This window comes from Emys orbicularis, chromosome 2 (assembly GCF_028017835.1).
Source record: "Emys orbicularis isolate rEmyOrb1 chromosome 2, rEmyOrb1.hap1, whole genome shotgun sequence".
Taxonomy (NCBI): domain Eukaryota; kingdom Metazoa; phylum Chordata; order Testudines; family Emydidae; genus Emys; species Emys orbicularis.
The window spans coordinates 256,558,453-256,579,190 of NC_088684.1; the positions used below are offsets into that span (position 1 = coordinate 256,558,453).

At 42.5% G+C, this 20,738-nt stretch overlaps 1 protein-coding gene across 1 annotated transcript in view; it reads left to right on the forward strand.

Moving 5' to 3' along the window:
• ABCB1 (ATP binding cassette subfamily B member 1) overlaps window positions 1-4,874 on the forward strand; it is a 99,873-nt gene extending 94,999 nt beyond the window's left edge. Inside the window, exons 27-29 of the mRNA XM_065398464.1 lie at window positions 1,429-1,635; window positions 2,650-2,796; window positions 4,677-4,874. Of these exons, the coding sequence (XP_065254536.1) occupies window positions 1,429-1,635; window positions 2,650-2,796; window positions 4,677-4,874 (552 nt within the window). The remainder of the gene's footprint in view (window positions 1-1,428; window positions 1,636-2,649; window positions 2,797-4,676) is intronic.
• Window positions 4,875-20,738: the final 15,864 nt, after the last annotated feature.

Below are 20,738 nucleotides of genomic sequence, written 5' to 3' on the forward strand. Positions count from 1 at the left end.
GCCTCCTTCAAAGCCACCTAAGGTAATTTTAAAGTGGATGCCATTCTGTCCACTAATTTGTGAAAGTGAATTGCATCGCCTGAAGGAGATGATGCTGTTGTTACTCCCACATTGAGATCAGATGAATCACTTTCTGGTTCCATGAAGTCTTGGAATTCATCCTGTGGAGATCCCTCCTGATATTCCTCTTCCAAGAGGATATCCAGTGCCAAAGAAGAGGAATGTTCCCTAGCTCTAGGATCTGAGTGTTCTGATTGAAGATGATCCAACCAGAAAGACAGATTTTCTGTTATGGTATTCATAAATAGTTGGCTAATATGGCCAAGGCATACAAGGAGGCATAGGCCAGTCTTGTCAGTTTCCCCAACCTCCTATCGTATCACCAGCTTGATACATAGGATATCCACGAGTATTACTTTGAGGAGGAAGACTTTGCGTAGGAAATACTTGCGTCTCTGTTATGAGACTTGTATCCGGCTCAACCACCAATTCTGGATCTGACCCCAAAGCAATCAGTGAGATAGCTGATGCAGGGATCTGAAAAATGGAAAGTGGCAAGCCAGTTGGAGTCTTAGATGGTGGGCATATTGATTCAGAAGATCCCCCACGTTGAGTAACTCGTCTCAGTCTCTTATCAGGCTAATATTGCAGTAATATCGAATCCATTAAAACATGCATCTGAATGAAATTTGCGCTGTAACCATGTAGCAGGGTCCCCTTTGGTTCTGCCTCTGCTGCAAACTGCAGCCACTGGGAGCTTCCGGCGGCTGTGCAAATGTAAACAAACTGTCTGGCGGCCCGCCAGCAGATTACCCTGATGGGCTGCGTGGTTGCCCACTACTGCTCTAGGTGCTTACAAATTGATAGTTACATCATTTGTTCCAGTATCTTTCCAGGTATCAAAGTCTATATCTTACAAGGATGATTATAATCCTGTGTTTGAAGGGAAATTTCTTCAGACTGGCTATTTTTTGTAAAGCATCCAGCCCCAAAACACTCACAATCTAAGGGCTTGACTACGTGGGAAAGTCTTGCCAGTTATACCGGTATAATTGTAGCAGTTTAAATTCAGAACTTAACTTATACCTGTAAAACATTGCCTTGTAGACAAGACCTAAAAGTGTGATTTTACTCAATTCTGCAGTGTTTGCTTTGTGTATCACTTTATTTATTTTTTATAAATATGTACAACATTAGAAGGAATAAGGCTCAAGGTTAGAAAGCTAGTCTAAGGAACTGGGATTGGAAGCTTGAATTATCTCCTTTGAGATTTCCTTACGAATGAACTGAAGCCACCAAAATCATTGTATAAAGTATTTTGCAAAGAATTGTTGATATTAGCTATACAGAATGGAAAAGTTAATGTAACATTTTTCGTGTAAGCCAAAGCTTTCCTATCTCTGACATTTAAGTATTCTTGCTTTTTAGCTGCTGGATGGCCAAAATGCAAAGGCATTAAATATCCAATGGCTTAGAGCTCAGATTGGTATTGTCTCACAAGAGCCGATCCTGTTTGACTGCAGTATTGCTGAGAATATTGCATATGGAGATAACAGTAGAGAGGTGTCATCTGAAGAGATTGTAAATGCAGCAAGAGCAGCCAACATACATTCCTTCATTGACTCTCTGCCAAATGTAAGTTAAACCTTTTGTTTCTTACTCAAAATGAAGGGTGACTTACAAAGAAAAATAAAAAGGAGTTATGCCCTTTTATGCTCCTCTGGGATGTAAAGGAACCTAAAAGGGTTTGTTTTTTCCATGCCTTATTACATTAGAAATTCAAGTCTTCTCTACAACATTTTTTTCTGGAAGACTCCATAGGCCAGTGGAGAACTAGGTTTATGAAAACAAGCATGTGAAACCTGATTAATTGAGAGAGATAAATGCTTTTAATTAAAGATTGTTTAAAATATTTTGTTTGTTTGTTTTGTTAGCCCCTTGTTATCTAAAACACTTGGTAGAAATTATTTTTGTTAAAGGTTCAGTTAGGGGCTGAGAACATTGCCAGACTGAATCATCCAACAAATCATATGCAATCCTTACAGTGTAACAAACAAAAGCTAGTGCAGGCTTTGAGGGAGCACCAACCAGTTCATTAGTAAACTGTATGCATATTTTTAAAACTAACATTTTTGGATGCCCCAAGTCAGATGTGACTGTCAATTAGATATGTACATAATTTAGATTAAAACCATAACATTCTCTTTTTTAAATTATGATTTTCCCTTCAAAGTGAACTCACGAGGGGAAAGATGGTCCAGTGGTTAGGATGCTAGCCTAGGACTTGGGAGACAATAAAGGGGTAGTTCAATTCCTTGACTTGCCATAGACTACTGTGTGAGCCTCTCAGTTCCCATCTGTAAAATGGGAATAATACACTTTCCTACCTCACAGGAGTGTTGTGAGGATAAATACATTAAAGATTGGGATGTTCAGGTAGTATGGTAATGGAGGTCATCATATAAGCACCTAAGATGGACAGATGTTTTTGGCCTTCAATAATTGTGGTCATCTGCTTTCAAAGAACTGCTGAAATAAAATAGCCAAGAGTAGAAAGCACATGCTCTATTGGACCCTGTGATTTAAGTCCAAATCCAGGCTAAATTGCTGGTTGGATGCACCTTCTAAACTTGTGTTTATTGTATTTAGAAATATAATACCCGTGTGGGAGACAAAGGAACTCAGCTCTCGGGTGGTCAGAAGCAGCGTATTGCTATTGCTCGAGCTCTTGTACGTCATCCTCAAGTTCTGCTACTGGACGAAGCCACATCTGCTCTAGATACAGAAAGTGAAAAGGTATCTTGTTTGTGTACACAGGGGGAATCTAAAACCATGGCTGTTAATACAACAATTGCGATTACCACTTTGATTTCCATAAATGCCTGTAAAAGTCCAAAGTCTGGAAATCTAAAACTTTTCTACAAATGAGATGCATATATACTGAGGCATTATCTCATTTGTATAAATGACAGCAACTGTCTAAATCTAGATTACCCAAATCCAAATATCTTACTATGAAACTGTCTTCAATTACTTTTCTATTGCCTACTGTCAGCAGAATGCAAAAGGCTAGATCCCCCTTTTTCTTCTTTCTCCCCCATAAACACACTTGGCTAAATCTCCCTCTCCCCAGGGACTCTGGCATGTCTAGGCCCTCACTCCAGTTAGGGCAGGCTTTCTGCAACAGAGACCCCATCTACAGCAACACTCTGATCAGCATACAACTCTCCTCCAATCATACAGCTGGGCCCTAGAGCTTCATCCCCAACTCTTCTCCCCTATAGAAGAACAGCTAGAGTGACACATTACACTGGGTGTATCTCTATGGCAGTAGGCTAGCTGGAGGCAGTACTGTAAAAAACATCTTTATGGTTGGAGTCCTCCAGGATTCTAACCATAGAGTAGTAGGTCTCAGAATTGAGACAGCAGGTTCAAACAGCTGCTCTGGATCTTGGGGAGGATACAAGAAATCAGGAGTCTCCTGTGTGATCTGGGAGACTTGGCAGCTCTGAGAAATATTTCTGGGAAACATATTCTCCAATTTTAAGTCTTGGTTTAGTCAATTTTATTTTTTACTGTACTCTTTGCTTCCCCCTTCCCCCCCCCCCCCCCCCCATTCTTCCCCACATGGTCATTTCTGCAAGGAAAGAATCTCATGGCTTTTTGTTTGCTTTCTTCTTTTTGTGCCTTTAGGGTGCACTTGGGTGACATTTTCAAGCTTTTCCCTGCAACCATGACAGCCAGAGACTTGCTTCCTTTTTAAAAATGGAAGCTGAGATCCTCACTTTTCTCCAGGAGCTGGGGCTTTAAGAAAAATACTTATCACAAGACATGCCATAAAGTTATGAAATTTGGCAACGCTGGTTCAGTGTTGCCAACGCTCACAATTTTATTGCGAGTCTCTCAGTATTTGTTCTTGATCAGGAGCTGGGCCTGCAATAATATGATTGTGTGAGAAATTCAGCTGTCATTTAAAAATTATTTTCTTGGTTTGTGAGAAAAGCTTGAAAACATGACCCAAGTGCTTCCTAAATGTGCAGAAACCAGAAGACAAATAAAAAACAATCCAAAATAGTATTTCTTTAAAAATCTCAAGATTTATTTCATGAGATTTTGTGGCCTGTCTCCTGATTTTTGACGACTTGCAGTTGACAATACTGATATGTGGCCCACTGCTGTCAAAACAGGTTTCTCTGTAGTTTTAAAGTGAACTTAGTGCTCATGAAATACCAGAATGACTTCCTTACAACTGCGGCAATACAAGCATTCCACCACTACTTAAATCTGGCCTAAAAGGAACCAGCTCTGTGCCTGTACAATACTTGGTCTTTCTGCTGAGATTGCCAACAAGGCTGCCAGCTGTGATGATTTTGGTGATGTGGACACAGGTCTTTAGCAATTCTCCTGAGATGTTTACCACCTTAGTTCAAATAGGTATCCAACCATTTATCAATATTAAGAGCTCTCGCTCATCGTGAACACAAGCTAGATTTAAAACAGGAAGCTAGACATTCATCCCATTACTGTTCCCTGGAGCCATTCAACCTCATCTCTCTCACTGGTAATTTATAATTTAAATGAAAAGATATCAGATCAGATACCTCACTTACTAACAGCTGGAAGGGGTTTCTATGCATTACTTGACAAATGTATCTTCTGCTTTGGTAATTGAATAGGTTGTCCAAGAAGCACTGGATAAAGCAAGACAAGGTCGCACCTGTATTGTAATAGCTCATCGCCTGTCCACTGTGCAGAATGCTGACAAGATAGTGGTAATCCAGAATGGAAGGGTCGTAGAACAAGGAACACATCAGCAACTCTTGGCTGAAAAAGGCATCTACTATTCTCTAGTTAATGTTCAAGCTGGACCATGAAACGTGAATTAAAAGCAGTGCCATATTTCTGAAGTGTTATTGTGCAATTGTTTTAATACTTTGCAAAAGACAGTATTAGCAATCAGTCTTAGTACCTTTGTTTTTAGGAAACCCTGTAAAGAGAAGAGGTCCTGTTAAATCCTGGAAAGCCAAGAAACACTGAACCAAACATATATCAATGTCCTCAATTATTTCATAATCTAAACACTTAGGCCTGCAGCTCCAGCCACTAAGAGTTCTGTTACTGGTTCTGTCACTGTCTTAACCTGTTGTCACAACCTGGCCCCGTTTCCCTCTAGTCTGGATGGATACAAGTTTGTTGTGAATGGATCCAATCCCTAAATCCCATGTGCTTCTAAGCCTCCCTGAGTTTGGGTAGTGACTGATCTGGAGCTAGTAGCAGTGATCTCTCAGGCACACTGCCAGGTGCATGTGCCACCCTTCTTGGGAAGGGAGGGCCCAGAATCTGGCCACCTAGACCCCAGAACTAGTGCCCCAGCTATCCCAAGGCCAGTGGTTTAGACAGGTTCCCCCAGAGTCCACTTAGTTGTCACAGCTCTGGTTTTCTAGTTATACCCTTCAGGGACAACCTGGCAGCAAAGCAATGAACACAGGCTTAGCAAAGGAATTCTTAACCACAATCACTTTATTGTTAAAGCACAAGGAAGTTACAGATCTATGGAAATCAACAAACGGTCCTGAATGCAATCCCCCTGGTCCAATCTCACCCTGTCTGGAAATCCTGGTTCTGGTCAGCGTCCTCAGGCAGATACTGTCCTGCCATCACTCTCTCCAGCAAGTTCTGCTTATAGGTGCCAATGGTATGGCCCTTTGTTAGCAAAGCAGCCACCTTTTCAAAATGGCCTCTATCCCATTTCTATCCATGTGTTTTGGCTTGTGAGGTTCCCAGCTTTGTTCCTCACTCCTCCACTGTTAAGCTGACATAAGCTCTGGTGTAGACACCACTTGGCAGACAGAAGAATTCTTCCATCGACCTTGCTACTGCCCCTTAAGGTGGTGGATTTAGTACAGCAATGGAAAAACCCCTTCTGACATTGTAGAAGCATCTACATTACAGCGGCGCTGCAGCTGTGCCACTGTAGCGCTTGAAGTATAGATATTCCCTAAGCGTTTACTGTAGAGCACTTAGGAAAATTGGCCATTTAAACAGTAAGCTAGTTTCCACTTTAACTATAATTGTGCTACTGCCCCACTATCGTATGGCACCTAGCACAGTGGGTTTTTGATCACAGTTGCGAGCTCTAAGTGCTTTTATATTACTACTGCTACTAATAATAAACAATCTCTGATGTCTCCAGGAGCTCCCACACTTCTAAGAAGGGTAAACGGTGGTGATTTTAGAATATTTGCTAAGTTAGTTTCATCATCTGTACACAAGCTCTCCCCTTTTAGAAAGTCTGGTTGCTATGCGTAAAGCAGTATCTTTAAACCAATCAACCAACATGCTATGGGCTTTATTTGTAAGATGAAATGACCAAGTTCATCAAACAAATGTCTTCTTTAAAATACAAAGATAGCTTTAAATCCTGAGAATCTCATCAGAATTTAAACTTAGTGTCAGCTTTAAATGTTCACTTTATTTCTGTGGAGCAGCAGTGATGTTTGTAGTTAATTCATCACAAGTATGTCATCCCTTGGAAACTTGCAAGTAACATTCTAGCTTCCTCTCATTATTTTGAGAAAAGGAACACTCTGAATTTAAAACTATATTTTAAAAGTGTAGCTTCTTCACCCTTCACCTGAGAAACTCCCTATTCATGCATAAACCGTTGATTTGAATAATCCCAATGATGAAAATGGAAGATAGACATTAATAACAATTATTTATAACTTGAAGACAGCCTGTTATTCTAATTTCACCTTGGGTCTTCCACAATTGAAAATTAATAAAAACTGTTACCAATGTCCATTTTAAAAACACCATATCCTATTAGCACTGGAACAGTTACTCTCAGGTGCAGAATAAGTGCTCCACTGAAATAAACAAACACATCCAATTACAACATACTCTATCAGCTACCACTAGGAAGTTAATAAAAAATAGCCATTACAAATTCTTCATTTTCCAAAATCCTGGTAGTCTGATATGTTTGTGTTGTTGAGGCACAGTTTAATATTACATAGTTCTACGCTGATAATATGACATAGTTTGCAGTGTTAGAGCAAATGGATGTATTATTCTTAAAAGAAATTTGCATTGTTGATTTTATGTAAATCCCATAAAAATGGACAGGTTTTGCATTAGTTCTGTTAAATGTCCATGATGAACTATCATTAAGGGTTATACATAGAATTTAACCCCTCCTCGCAACTAGCATTTCATTCAGCAAATGCTATATACAATAATGAACAATAAATATTTCAATGAAATGTCACCATCAGCTGTAAAGCTGGGATATAGTCATTAATTGTATGATGTCCTGAAGAACCTGTAACAAGTTCTTACACAGCATTTTTGCATCTGTCACTGGGCATGATTTCCAGACAATGCTGGCCACAGCTATCCTATCAGTATAAAAGGTTAATTAATTATTTTAGTTCATGATTAACTAACACACACACACAAATTGTCACGAAATATGTTGTTGTTGGGCCAGATTTTGAAATGTGGTGTCAAAGTTAGGCACCTAAATAAAATTGTCCTGATCAAGCACAAAGAGGTCTCATTGACTTCAGTAGGACATGTACATTCTCCAGCACCTATGCACTGTGGGTTTATGTACCTAACTTCAGTCATTTACATTTGTAGTCCAGTGTCCTCCTTCACTGCAACTAGCTTTAAGATTTTGGATATTCTCTCTTATGGACTGGAGCCATAAAAGAAGCAAACAGATACAGTGATCTAAGGAAAAAATACAGTTTGTATTTTCAAAATGGAATGGAAATGGTACAAAAATCCATATTCACAGTTATCAAATTTTTCATAAATGGGTTAGCTGTGTTAAATGACTACAACCTAAATTGTGAAATATCAATGCATTATAAATTTAATAAGAACACTTCAATAATTACATTTGTTTAATTAATACATTTGGCTAGGAAGTACTTATGTCAATACTAGTAATGAAAATAAGCCTGACTTTTTCAGGGTTAATTTTTTATTGCAATGAAGACAAATCTTTTAGCTTTATTACTAAGCTGGGCCAGACCCAGTATGTTGCTTTCCTAAGGCAATTGCAGTATGCATAGCCCCATTTAGGCTCTCATAACCCATTTTACTTTTTTAGATAAATAGATTGATTTAATTGAACATTTTACCTTTAAGCTTGCTATTATGTAACATTTATTTTAAAATACTTGTTGCCTTTATCTGTCCTTCCTTCTCCTTCTCTTTATTCCTCTTTTCTGTCAGTTGACTGTGTATCCTGGTGCTTCTTTCACTCCTCCTTTTGTTACCCCCCTCAAACATACAATGTTTCTGTCTTTCTTTCTATTTCATCTGTCCCACTTTTTATGCATTTTCCTCAAACCATTCCTTTCAACCTATTTTTCCCTTCTCCCTGCTGTGACCTGCTGTGATAAATAAAGTGGGGGGATAGCTTTCTTTGATGGACACCCAGCCAGCCAGTTAGCTGTAAAATCCCTCTTGGTAGCTGTTCTTTATTTGCTTTACCTGTAAAGGGTTAAAAATCCCCCAGGTAAAGAAAAAAAAAAAAGGTGGGCACCTGACCAAAAGAGCCAATGGGAAGGCTAGAACTTTTTAAAATGGGGAAAGAAACTTTCCCTTTGTCTGTTGTTCTCTCTGGACTGCAGCGTAGTAATGCTGTAAGTAGCTTTAAGTTAGGTATGATTACAGATTATCAATTCAAAGCTTGAACCTACTTATATTGAGCCTCAGATATGTAAGTAAAATTAGGGAATGTCTAAAAAGATGTGATTAGGATTATTTATTTTATTTTTTATTGGCTTGTGGATCTACTCTGTGCTAATCCCAGATCCTTTTGTTTGCTTGTAATCTTTAAACTGAACCCCCAAGAAAGCTATTTTGGGTGCTTAATTTTTGGAATTGCTCTTTTAAAATCTAGCAAATGCCTAAGTTCCAGATGTATTTTCTTTTTATTTTTATAAAATTTACCTTTTTAAAGAACAGGATTGGATTTTTGGTGTCCTAAAAGGTTTGTGCATGTTGGTTGATTAGCTGATCACCACAGCTAATTTCCTTTGTTTTCTTTCCCCAGAGGGTGTGTGTGTGTGTGTGTGTGTGTGTGTGTGTGTGTGTGTGTAAGGGTTTGAGGGTATCCAACAGAGAGGAATTCCCAAGCGCTCGTTCCTGGGTTCATAGGGTTGGTTTTTTTGCATTTGGGTGGTGGCAGCGTTTATCAAGCCAAGGTCAGAGAAAAGCTGTAACCTTGGGAGTTTAATACAAGCCTGGATTGGCAAGTATTAATTTTTAAAATCCTTGTGGGCCCCTACTTCCTGCACTCGGAGTGACAGAGTAGGGATTCAGCCTTGACACCTACCTTTACCTTTGATATTAATACAATCAGGAAACAAACAAACAAAAATAGGGAAGAAGTTCAGATAACAATTTTACAGTTTACTTCTGAGCGATGCAAGGCCCAAGAAAATGAAAATATATCCTTATCTGTCATCTCTGATTCTATAGAAAAACCCATAGCCTAGACTAGTAGTTACCCTCTAGTGACTGCATGCTCTATGAAGAGTTCGGGCACAGAAACTCCTTGCTCTTTTGCTATGAGTAGGAAAAGATGATGGTCAAATCCTACCAAAGAAACAAGAAACCTCATCATTGAGAGAAATTTCCAGCTCTTTCTGGTCTGGACAGTGGGAATTTCAAATGCTGGCTCCAGAACAGATACATGGTTGACCACTAAAAAGAAAGAGAGGGCTCCAGACTGCAGTACACTGAACCCATCTTCTAAACGTGGCGTCCAAAGAGGCCATGCATTCAGCCTACAATGGAGGATAAAATAAAGCACTGCTATGTCCTTGATTATTTGAGCCCATTCCAGTAAGGTGCTGGTTGCTTTCTGGCCTGAAGGGGGAGAAGTTTCTCACTGAAGCTGCAAAGGGTTAGCTTCAGTGAGAAACATCTCCCGCTTCAGGCCAGAAGGTAACCTGCACCCTACTGGAATGGGCCCAAATGACCAAGGACCCAGCAGTGCTTTTGTCCACATGACCTTTCCTGAACTACTCCTTCAGCCATCTAGCAATGGATGCTTTGAATACCACAGCACTCTACTTGAATACACCACATAGGATGAAAAGGATATCTAGATCCTTCAGCTTGGCTACTGAAAGAATGGGTTTTCAGAATAGGCAGGAATTACTGTGCTGTGCACTCCTACGAAATCTACCTTGTATTCTTGCTACAAAGTATGAGTGGATTTTCCAAGCCCCAAGTTATAAACCCAGGCTCCCTATACAATTCATGGAGAGAGTTAGGTGCCTAAGAATGGTATCCACAAAAGCCAGCAAACTGAGTGGGAAGCTCAAGCTGCCCAAACTAGCCAATAGGAAATAACAAGGATAGTGGCGTGGCTTTAGCTACACCCCTGAAAGGGACCTTAGGTGCATAAGTCTGAGTTGGAGGGAGGTGCCTCATCTCCATTTGGGATTTACAGCTGTGAATCCTCTCTTGGAGTTTGGCGCTTAATCCCTTTTTCACACCCCCCCCCCCCAAAAAAAAACCCCAAACAAACCACACACACATAAGGAAGTAGTGGTGGTGTCCCTGTTCCCCTTATAAACTTTAACCCACTGGTTAGAGCCCTAACCCAGGATGTAGGAGACCCAGGTTCAAATCCCCCATCTGTCTGATCTAGAGCAGTGATTTGAGACTTTTCTGAAATTGCATTAGATCGTTACCTCAAATTCAATTTGTGATTAACTATAACCCACAGATCCTTTTCAGCAGTACTACTGCCTCACCATTTATTCCCCGTTGTGCATATTTTTCCTTCCTAAGTGTAGTTCTTTGCATTCATCTTTATTTAATTTCATCTTGTTGATTTCAGACTAAGGGCATGTCTACACTTACCTCCGGAGCAATTGATCCAGCAGGGATCGATTTATCACGTCTAGTGAAGACACAATAAATTGATCACCAAGTGCTCTCCCGTCGACTCCGGTATGCTACTAGAGCAAGAGACGCAGGCAGAGTCGACAGGGGAGTGTTAGCAGTCGACTTACCACAGTGAAGTAGATCTAAGTGCGTTGACTTCAGCTATGTTATTCATGTAGCTGAAGTTGCGTAACTTAGATCGATCCCCGCGCCCCCAGTGTAGACCAGGCCCCATTCTCCAATTTATCAAGGTTATTTTGAAGTGCTTGTAGCCCCTCTCAGGCTAGTGTCATGTACAAATTTTATAAGTATACTCTTCACTCTATCTAAGTCATTAATCAAACTGACAACTAGTACTGGACCCAGGACGAACCCCTGTGGGATCCCACTAGATACATCCACACATTTTGACAGTAAACCATTGATAACTACTAGGGCTGTCAATTAATCGCAGTTAACTCAAGCGATTAACTCAAAACAAATTAACTCAATTAAAAAAATTAATCACAATTAAGCACAGTTTTTATCACACTGTTAATAATAGAATACCAACTGAAATTTTTTATTAATATTTTTGGATGTTTTTCTACATTTTCAAAAATAATGATTTCAATTACAATACCAAGTGTACAGTGCTCACTTTATATTATTTTTTACAAAGATTTGCACTGTGAAAAAGAAAAACAAAAGAAATAGTATTTTTCAATTCACCTCATACAAGCACTGTAGTGCAATCTCTTTATTATGAAAGTGCAACTTACAAATGTAGATTTTTTTGTTACATAACTGCACTCAAAAACAAAAAAAAGTAAAACCTTAGAGCCTACAAGTCGACTCAGTCCTACTTCTTGTTCAGCCAATCACTAAGACAAACAAATCTGTTTACATTTATGGGAGATAAGACTGCTCGCTTCTTATTTATAATGTCACCTGAAAATGAGAACAGGCGTTCACATGACACTTTTGTAGCCAGCATTGCAAGGTATTTATGTGCTAGATATAAAAATTTTATTAAAGCTAATGTTAAAAAAATTATATAATACATAGGTTTGGAAAAGAGTGTCTGTACATCTGGGTATAGTGCTTAAATTATCCACAAATATAAAGTTAGTTTTTAAGTCATATGATACATAGAGTTACATAATCAGCAATAACTCAAATGTAGGTGAATAGATTTAACAATACAGTTTAGATATTAGATGCTAAACATTCATATGCCCCTTCATGCTTTGGCCACCATTCCAGAGGACATGCTTCCATGCTTATGACGCTCATTTAAAAAAAAATGCGTTAATTAAATTTGTGACTGAACTCCTTGGGGGAGAATTGTATGTCTCCTGCTCTGTGGTTTTACCCGCATTCTGCCTTATATTTCGTGTTATAGCAGTCTCAGATGATGACCCACCACATGTTGTTCGATTTAAGAACACTTTCACTGCTGATTTAACAAAATGCAAAGGTGGTACCAATATGAGATATCTAAACATAGCTACAGCACTCGACCCAAGTTTTAAGAATCTGAAGTGCCTTCCAAAATCTGAGAGGGACGAGGTATGGAACATGCTGTCAGAAGTCTTAAAAGAGCAGCACTCTGATGCAGAAATTACAGAACCCAAACCAACAAAAAAGAAAATTAACCTTCGGTTGATGGCATCTGACCCAGATGATGAAAAAACCTGCATCAATCTGCACTCCTTTGGATCGTTATTGAGCAGAAACCACCATCAGAATGGAAGCATGTCCTCTGGAATGGTGGTCAAAGCACTAAGAGGCATAGGAATGTTTAGCATCTATTATTGTTTAACAGTGTGATTAAAACTGCGATTAATTGCGATTATTATTTTATCTCACAATTAATCACGACTAATTTTTTTAATCGTTTGACAACCCTAGTGATTAATATTAGGCTCTTAAATCTATATTATTTAGGTATCAAAATAAGTGGCCTTTTCCCCCCCACACATGTACTGAGTGTCCAACAACTTCCCTTGAAGCTATTTTTTTTTTTTTTTTTTGTATTTGGGTGCCCAAATATGGATTTAGAAGTCTAACGTTAGGCACCCATTTTTTAAAATCAATCTTGGATACTTTTATGGCCTCCATTATGGTAGTATCTTAGCACCTCACATTCTTTAATATATGTATCCTCCTAACTCCCCTGTGAAGTAGGGGAGTGCTATTATCTCCATTTTACAGACGGAGAACTGAGGGCTGGTCTTCACTATGGGGAGATTGACGCTGCTGCAATCAATGCAGCAGGAATCAAGTTAGCGAGTCTAGTGAAGCCCCACTAAATCGACAGCAGAGTGCTCTCCGGTCGACCCCTGTACTCCAGCTCTCCGAGAAGAGTAAGGGAAGTCGACCGGAGAGCGTCTCCCGTTGACGCAGCACAGTGAAGACAACAGGGAAGTTGACCTAAGCTACGTTGACTCCAGCTATTTAGTCACATAGCTGGAGTAGTGTAACTTAGGTCGATTTACCCCCGTAGTGAAGACAAGCCCTAAGGCCCAGATCCTCAAAGATATTTAGGCACCTAGTTCCCACTGATTACAATGGCAATTAGCTACTTAAAAACTTTTGGAGATCTGGGTCTATGTGACTTGCTCAGTGTCACACAGAAAGTCCGTGGTGGAACAGCGAATTGAACCAGGGTCATTCAAGTCCCAGGTTAGCACCGTAACCCTGACCATCCTGCCAAAAATCTTGTCTACAGTAAATAATGTATACAAGCAATAATAATTTGAGAGTCTTGGCTGCAGCTCCAATTTTTTTACTTTTATCTTCTTTAACTTTTTACTTGCTTATGATAAGTAAGGTAGAGAAATTATAAGAAGAATGGCCTTTAACCAGGGGTGAAAGTAACTTAAGAGACTTACCAGTACGCAGGGTGGCCGGGGTCCTGAGCGGGGAGGTGGCTCAACTAGGAGGGGAGGGGCCTCGGGCCCTTTTAAATTGCTGGGCCCCAGGGAAGCTGCCCTTTTTGGCCACCCTCAGCAGCTCTGCCGGTATGGTCGGCTGTGTACCGGCTCTTACCGGTACGCCGGACCGGACCGTCTTACTTTCACCTCTGCTTTTATCCTAATTTCTATCATATACATTAGTTACAGGACATTTTAAAATAGGTTTGCTTAACATAGTACAAAATTTATGAGAGCAGTTAGTGATAGTGAGTATTGCCTTTCATGTGCATGGCACCTCTGCCCATTAGGACTACAAATTGATAATATTCTGTTTGGCAGAAAAAAGAGATGATCTGAGTAAATAACTGAAAGGTTATATGGATATGCTGTTCCTGGTTGATAGGAAGTCGAGAACTGTGTATTTTAAGTTTTAAACTTGACCTCTGTTAGGAAAAGGAAAAAAAGAGAGGTTACTAAAAGAAAATAGAGACCAGCTCAGGCATTGCCTGTCAAACGAGGCCACCATGTGGCAATTTAAAGACATATGCCACAAGAGGAAAATGTATGGGTGGCTTTTCATAAGCTAACTAATTACAGCAGAATACGCTCGATAGTTTAATTTATTGAACTAAGAGAATCAAAACCAAGGTTTTGCACTAAAAATATTAAGTTTACACTTTCTATTAGTATGATTTGAATCAAGTTAAGGAATAATGACTGAAGATGAACTACTAAAATAGCTTTTAGAAAGATATAGCATTTTAAAGGAAAACAGAATAGGAACATAACACAAAATTGGTGTCCAGCATGGAGATTGTCGTGGCAATTAACCAAGTTGATTTGATTCTTTTCTTCTTTCCTATATCTGTTCTAGAAAGTCACAGAAAAATATTTACTGCAGCAGCACAGACAACTCAGTAAAACTAACATATTTTTACTTTTCCATTAGTGTGTGGATTTGAATCACTCCCATGGCATGTAAGCATGGCATTCAAGAGCTGTCTGCAAGAAAATACTTCAGCCAGTTTGTCATGGCACATGAAAATGCGTAAATATTCCTTCTCCATTCCTTTTAAACAAACAACTTCAAACTGCAATTTGAAATTGTAAACTTTTAGCACTCTTAGATTGAACTTTTTTTATCCCCCCTTCTCTTGAGTGGTTTTATATGGTTCATATATAACAACTAGTTTCAACTTCAAAATGGCCTGATTCTCAAAATTCAGGTTATGTATCTTCTGTCATTCGATCTGGAGGTGCCTAGGTGAGGATTGAGTGCTATAGTCAGATATGTACAGCAAGACAGACTTAACAAGAACAGGAGAAGAGGAAAGGCTTAAGAAACTCTAATATATGATAAGATGATCTAAAGTCATTGATGCAAAGTCCAGATGTCTTACAGGCTAGGCACAGAGGGGCCACATCCTATTCACTTCCAAAGAAAAAGGGGATGCTGAAAAAAAAACACAGGAAAAGAGAAGTTAGAAAGAGATAGGAAAAGAAAGGTGAAATGACAACAGGCATTGTCCAAACTCTTTCCCCTTTCTCTTTGGTTTAAAAAAGAAAACACAACTGAATGTACTTCTACCATATTTCTGTAAAAGTTCTCTCATCTCTAATTTATCATCTTTCAGTCACTCATTCTTTTTCTGTCTGTTACTCTTTCATGTTCTTACTCTCTTGCCCTTCCATTTTCCATATTTCATTTTCTGTTCTGTTCTTCCTTGATTCTGTGCTCTCTGCTTGCCTTTATTCCTTTGTAATATTTCTTCTTCATGTGCTTTAATTAGCTACCTGGGAAGAAAGCATGCCCACTGGAAAAAGGATAATTTTTTCTTAGCTGTATATTGGTTTTCTTGAGAGTGAACATCTGCCAATTCTAGGACTCTAGGTACTGACCCATCAAACCAACTCCTGTCTCAGCGGCAGTCCACCTAAAAACATTTCTCTGTTGGTGCCTAAATCTGGCTTCAGAGAGCATTTCCAAAACGTAATACCAAGATTTACAAAGAGAAATACCAAAAATTCATAGGATATCAGAGTTGGAAGGGACCTCAGGAGGTCATCTAGTCCAACCCCCTGCTCAAAGCAGGACCAATCCCCAGACAGATTTTTGCCCCAAATCCCTAAATGGTCCCCTCAAGGATTGAGCTCACAACCCTGGGTTTAAGCAAGCCAATGCTCAAACCACTGAGCTATCCCTCCTCCTGAATAAGGTACCAAGAATAGCCCTGTCATGGTTGTCCTGCAACTCAGCCCTACAGCCAGGAGAACATGGGGGGGAAGGATAGCTCAGTGGTTTGTGCATTGGCCTGCTAAACCCAGGATTCTGAGCTCAATCCTTGAGGGAGCCACTTAGAGATCTGGGGCAAAATCAGTACCTGGTCCTGCTAGTGAAGACAGGGGGCTGGACTCAATGACTTTTCAGGGTCCCTTCCAGTTCTAGGAGATAGGATATCTCCATTTATAATTATGATGTTTGGCTACTCCATGATAAAGTAAACCTGCAGCCCAACAAATTTGGATAACATTTTCCAATAAACCAGAATTGATTAAAGTGATGCAGTGGGTATATAGAAGAGTGTGTGAATCTGCTTGTATCATAGGTCTACAGCTTTCTCTGAGTAATCATCATCAATGAACAAAAGTCTGGACTGGTCACTAACAACTGCATCCAGAGTAGCAACCATATGATTGGACTCCAAGGGCTATTGGCCCATCAAGCTTTGTCTGAACAGGTAATTCCCCAGGACCAACCACCAGGGTCCTTGGCACACCATGACAGAGCACCTCAGGGGCTCTGTACCGGAGGCATGCCTCGAGACCATGGCTCTACCTGACAGCAGGTGAACCACACATGGGTAGAGCCCTGCAAATCCATGGGTATCCGCTTTATAGTCGCAGATGTGGCTGTATCGTTCACCATGTTTGCAGATTGTGAATGGATGGAGATCCAAATTTTATATCTAAATAGCTGCAAATCTGAGGATATCCGCTTCATATCCATGGGTATCCTTATCCTCTGATGTATTTTTCACCATGTTTGCAGATCGGATGCAGATTCAAATTTTGTACCTGTGCAGGGCTCTACCCGTGGGAAGCAGAGAGATGTGTGGGGCTGTGCAGTGAATAGCAATGGGGAGGGAAATCTGCAGATCCACAGAACAGAGAGAACCTGCAGGCAGTTCACTTGAGGCAGGGCCAGTTTGGCCTTCCCAGGGAGGGACTGGAGGTGGGGGAGGTCCAGATTGGGACAGTGTGCCCTGGCACAGCCTCTGCCTCAGCAGCAGCTGGGCAATTAAAACCACCACCAGCAAGGGCAGCTCCTCAAGGCTGCTGAGGGCCAGTGAGGAATTTCATATTTCACACCTGGGATGTGTGTGGGTCTTTGCCCTACAGCTCCCTCCCCCCATTGCCTACCCCCAGCCTCTCCTCCCTACTCTCTGCTGGCAGGTGCCCCTCATAGCCCGCACCTCCCTCCTACCGACGCCCCGCCCCCGCGGTGTCCCGGCTCCGCCTCCTCGCCGAATGCCCCACGCGCCCCACGCCGCATCTTCGCGCACTTGACAGTTGGTTCCGTTAAGCGCACGCGCCCCTTTAAAGCATCTGCCGCCCTGTGCCCCACCTCCTCCTGCCTTTTGATTGGCTGGCGGAGCCGGTGCTCTGCGGTCCTGGCAGTTGCGACTCTAAAGCGCCGCGGTTGCTCCGGCTGCCGAGGGTGGGGGACCCTGGCTCCCTCCCTGCTTGCACCGGCCGGATGCACAGCAACACCTGCCGCTCGGACACCGGCACCAGGCGAGGGAGACACGGGGGCCTCATCCTCCTCTGTGGCGGCGGCGGTACCCCGGAGAGCAGGAGGCCGGGAACAAAGGCTCCGCGCCAGCCCCTTCGGCTCCACCTGCCTCCCGCGGCGATGGCTTCCCTCAGCCTTGGGGGGCTGAACGTCTCGGCCCGTAGGAAGAGCGTCCAGTCCCGCAACGCGGCGGTGGAGAGGAGGAACCTGATCACCGTCTGCAGGTGACTCCCCAGCCCCGCGGCTCCTCCCCGCTCTGCCTCCGTCTCGTGCGCGCCCTCCTTATTCAAAAAGGCAAAAGGCAGACCAGTGAGAGATGCTATGAAGTTACTCATCAAGATGGTCCCGAGAAGTCCTGCAAGAGTGGAAGGGAGTTGCATGCAATACTGGGAGGAATGACCATAATTGGGCAATTGCTCGGTCTTCGATTCTGCTTCATCTCCCCTGCAGACATAGTGAAAGAGCAGGGGGGAAAAGATAGCGTTCTGCAATGGTTGTGTGAAGCATTCACTGTTCCCTGTCTTTCTCTATGTAATACCGAAAGCCATTAGGAGCTTGGCTATCCCTATGGTAAAGCTCTTTTCCTGTAAGAATGCATTATTACAGGACACTTTTACCTCAGTGGGGAGCGTATAGTCCCTCTAACTTTCCAGGCATGCAATTTTCATGTCTACTTCATGTAAACAGAATACTAACCAAACTTCTTTTCCTGTAACCTCTTTCTCAATAAACTTTTTTTGTGTTTTGCACAAAATGGATGTTTTTATTTTTCAAATCTGCCACATGATGGGGGGGGTAGATGTTGCACCATTTTGAGCTGAGGAGCAGTGTGCGTGTTTGTGAGGAGGGTGAGGGTGAGGGTGTTCGCGGGCAAGACAGTGTGACGGAGTGTACTAGCCACACAGCAGTTCAGCAGGACTTAATCATACTTTATGGGCCGAGGAAGACACATCCCTTTGGCTCTGCTGGGCATGCTCCAGCTGGAACGTAAATATAAAAGGGAGCAGTTCAGCTCACTCAGCGCTAACCGCTAAAGGGAATGGAGATGCTCTGCAGGTTCCTGTGGAAGGACTGCCAGCACTTCAGGATGCGGAGGCCAGCTAGATGGCGATGACCTATGACCCCCCAGGCACCCAACACCACAGTGGGAGGAGAGGCCATGGGAACCCCAAGACAAGCCATGGAGGAACAGGTAGGAAGTAACCCGGAGGAACAGGTAGGAAGTAACCCAGAGGAACTTAATGGGGAATCGGTCATAGAACTGGGGCTTAGCCCGGTGTGTTTCAGTAGGTCACGCAGATGTAACCGAGAGGGCAGATTTATGTACTCTGGCCATTAGGCCACAACACCCTGGCAGAGAGGGTAGTTATCATGGGTAGCGCGTGGGGGCCCCTCTTTGAGGAGCCCTGGCTCCATCCCTTCTGCCTGCCCCCTCCTCCGCCTGCTGGTGTAGTGCAAGAAACTGCTATCCGTAGGAATTTGCTACATCGGATAGCAGTTTTTTTTTTACAATCCTTTACATATGAGTAACTGCTACGGGTAGCAAATTCCTACCGATAGTAGTTTCTCACACTACACTGAAGCTCCGAGCATGCCCTGACCAGAGGAGCCCCGAGCTGGCCAAAGCCCCAAGCCCCCCTGACCGGAGGAGCCCCAGGCCGGCTGAAGCCCCAAGCCCCCCCTGCCCAGAGGAGCCCCGGGCCAGCTGTCGCTGCGCTTTCCCTCCCCAGACTCCAAGCCACCCGGAGAAGCGTCTCTCAGATGCTCCTCTGGAAGAAGCATTTGATATGCCCCAGGCAGGTTCTGGGGCGGCTGAGGTGGTGGTATTTTCTACTCAACTTCCTGGGTTCATCAGTAATCTCCCTGGAGTCCAAAGCCGGCCTGGAACCTGCATGGGGCATAATACATCAAAAACTTCTCCCTCCCCCCCCCCAAAGCCCTGCAACCGGGGGTCCAGCGGCTGCAGCTCCCCTGGCCTATTATACCTGCTGCCCATGATAGTTATATTGACTCTGGCCATTGGACCACAGCAGCCCCAACTGAAAGGGCTGCTTTATGGACTCTGGCCATTAGGCTACGCTGCCCTGACAGAGAGGGCAGTTATATTGACTCTGGCCATTAGGTCATGCAGCCCTAACTGAGAAGTAACTTGGTGTTCCAAAAAGACAGATTGCTAGGCAGAGATGGGCTCCACCTAATGAAGAGAAGGAAGAGCATCTTCACAAGCAGGCTGGCTAACCTAGTGAGGAGGGCTTTAAACTAGGTTCACCGGGGGAAGGAGACCAAAGCCCTGAGGTAGGTGGGGAAATGGGATACCGGGAGGAAGCACGAGCAAGAGAGCACAAGAGGGGAGGACTCCTGCCTCATACTGAGAAAGCAGGACAATCAGCAAGTTATCTTAAGTGCCTATACACAAATGCAAGAAGCCTGGGAAACAAGCAGGGAGAACTGGAAGTCCTGGCACAGTCAAGGAATTATGATGTGATTGGAATAACAGAGACTTGGTGGGATAACTCACATGACTGGAGTACTGTCATGAATGGATATAAACTGTTCAGGAAGGGCAGAAAAGGTGGGGGAGTTGCATTGTATGTAAGAGAGGAGTATGACTGCTCAGAGCTCCAGTATGAAACTGCAGAAAAACCTGAGTCTCTCTGAATTAAGTTTAGACTTGTGAGCAACAAGGGTGATGTCGTGGTGGAAGTCTGCTATAGACCACCAGACCAAGGGAATGAGGTGGACGAGGCTTTCTTCCGGCAACTAACAGAAGTTATTAGATCACAGGCCCTGGTTCTTATGGGGGACTTCAATCACCCTGATATCTGCTGGGAGAGCAATACAGCAGTGCACAGACAATCCAGGAAATTTTTGGAATGTAGGGGACAATTTCCTGGTGGAAGTGCTATAGGAACCAACTAGGGGCAGAGCACTTCTTGACTTGCTGCTCACAAACAGGGAAGAATGAGTAGGGGAAGCAAAAGTGGATGGGAACCTGGGAGGCAGTGACCATGAGATGGTCGAGTTCAAGATCCTGACACAAGGAAGAAAGGAGAGCAGCAGAATACAGACCCTGGACTTCAGAAAAACAGACTTTGACTCCCTCAGGGAACTGATGGGCAGGATCC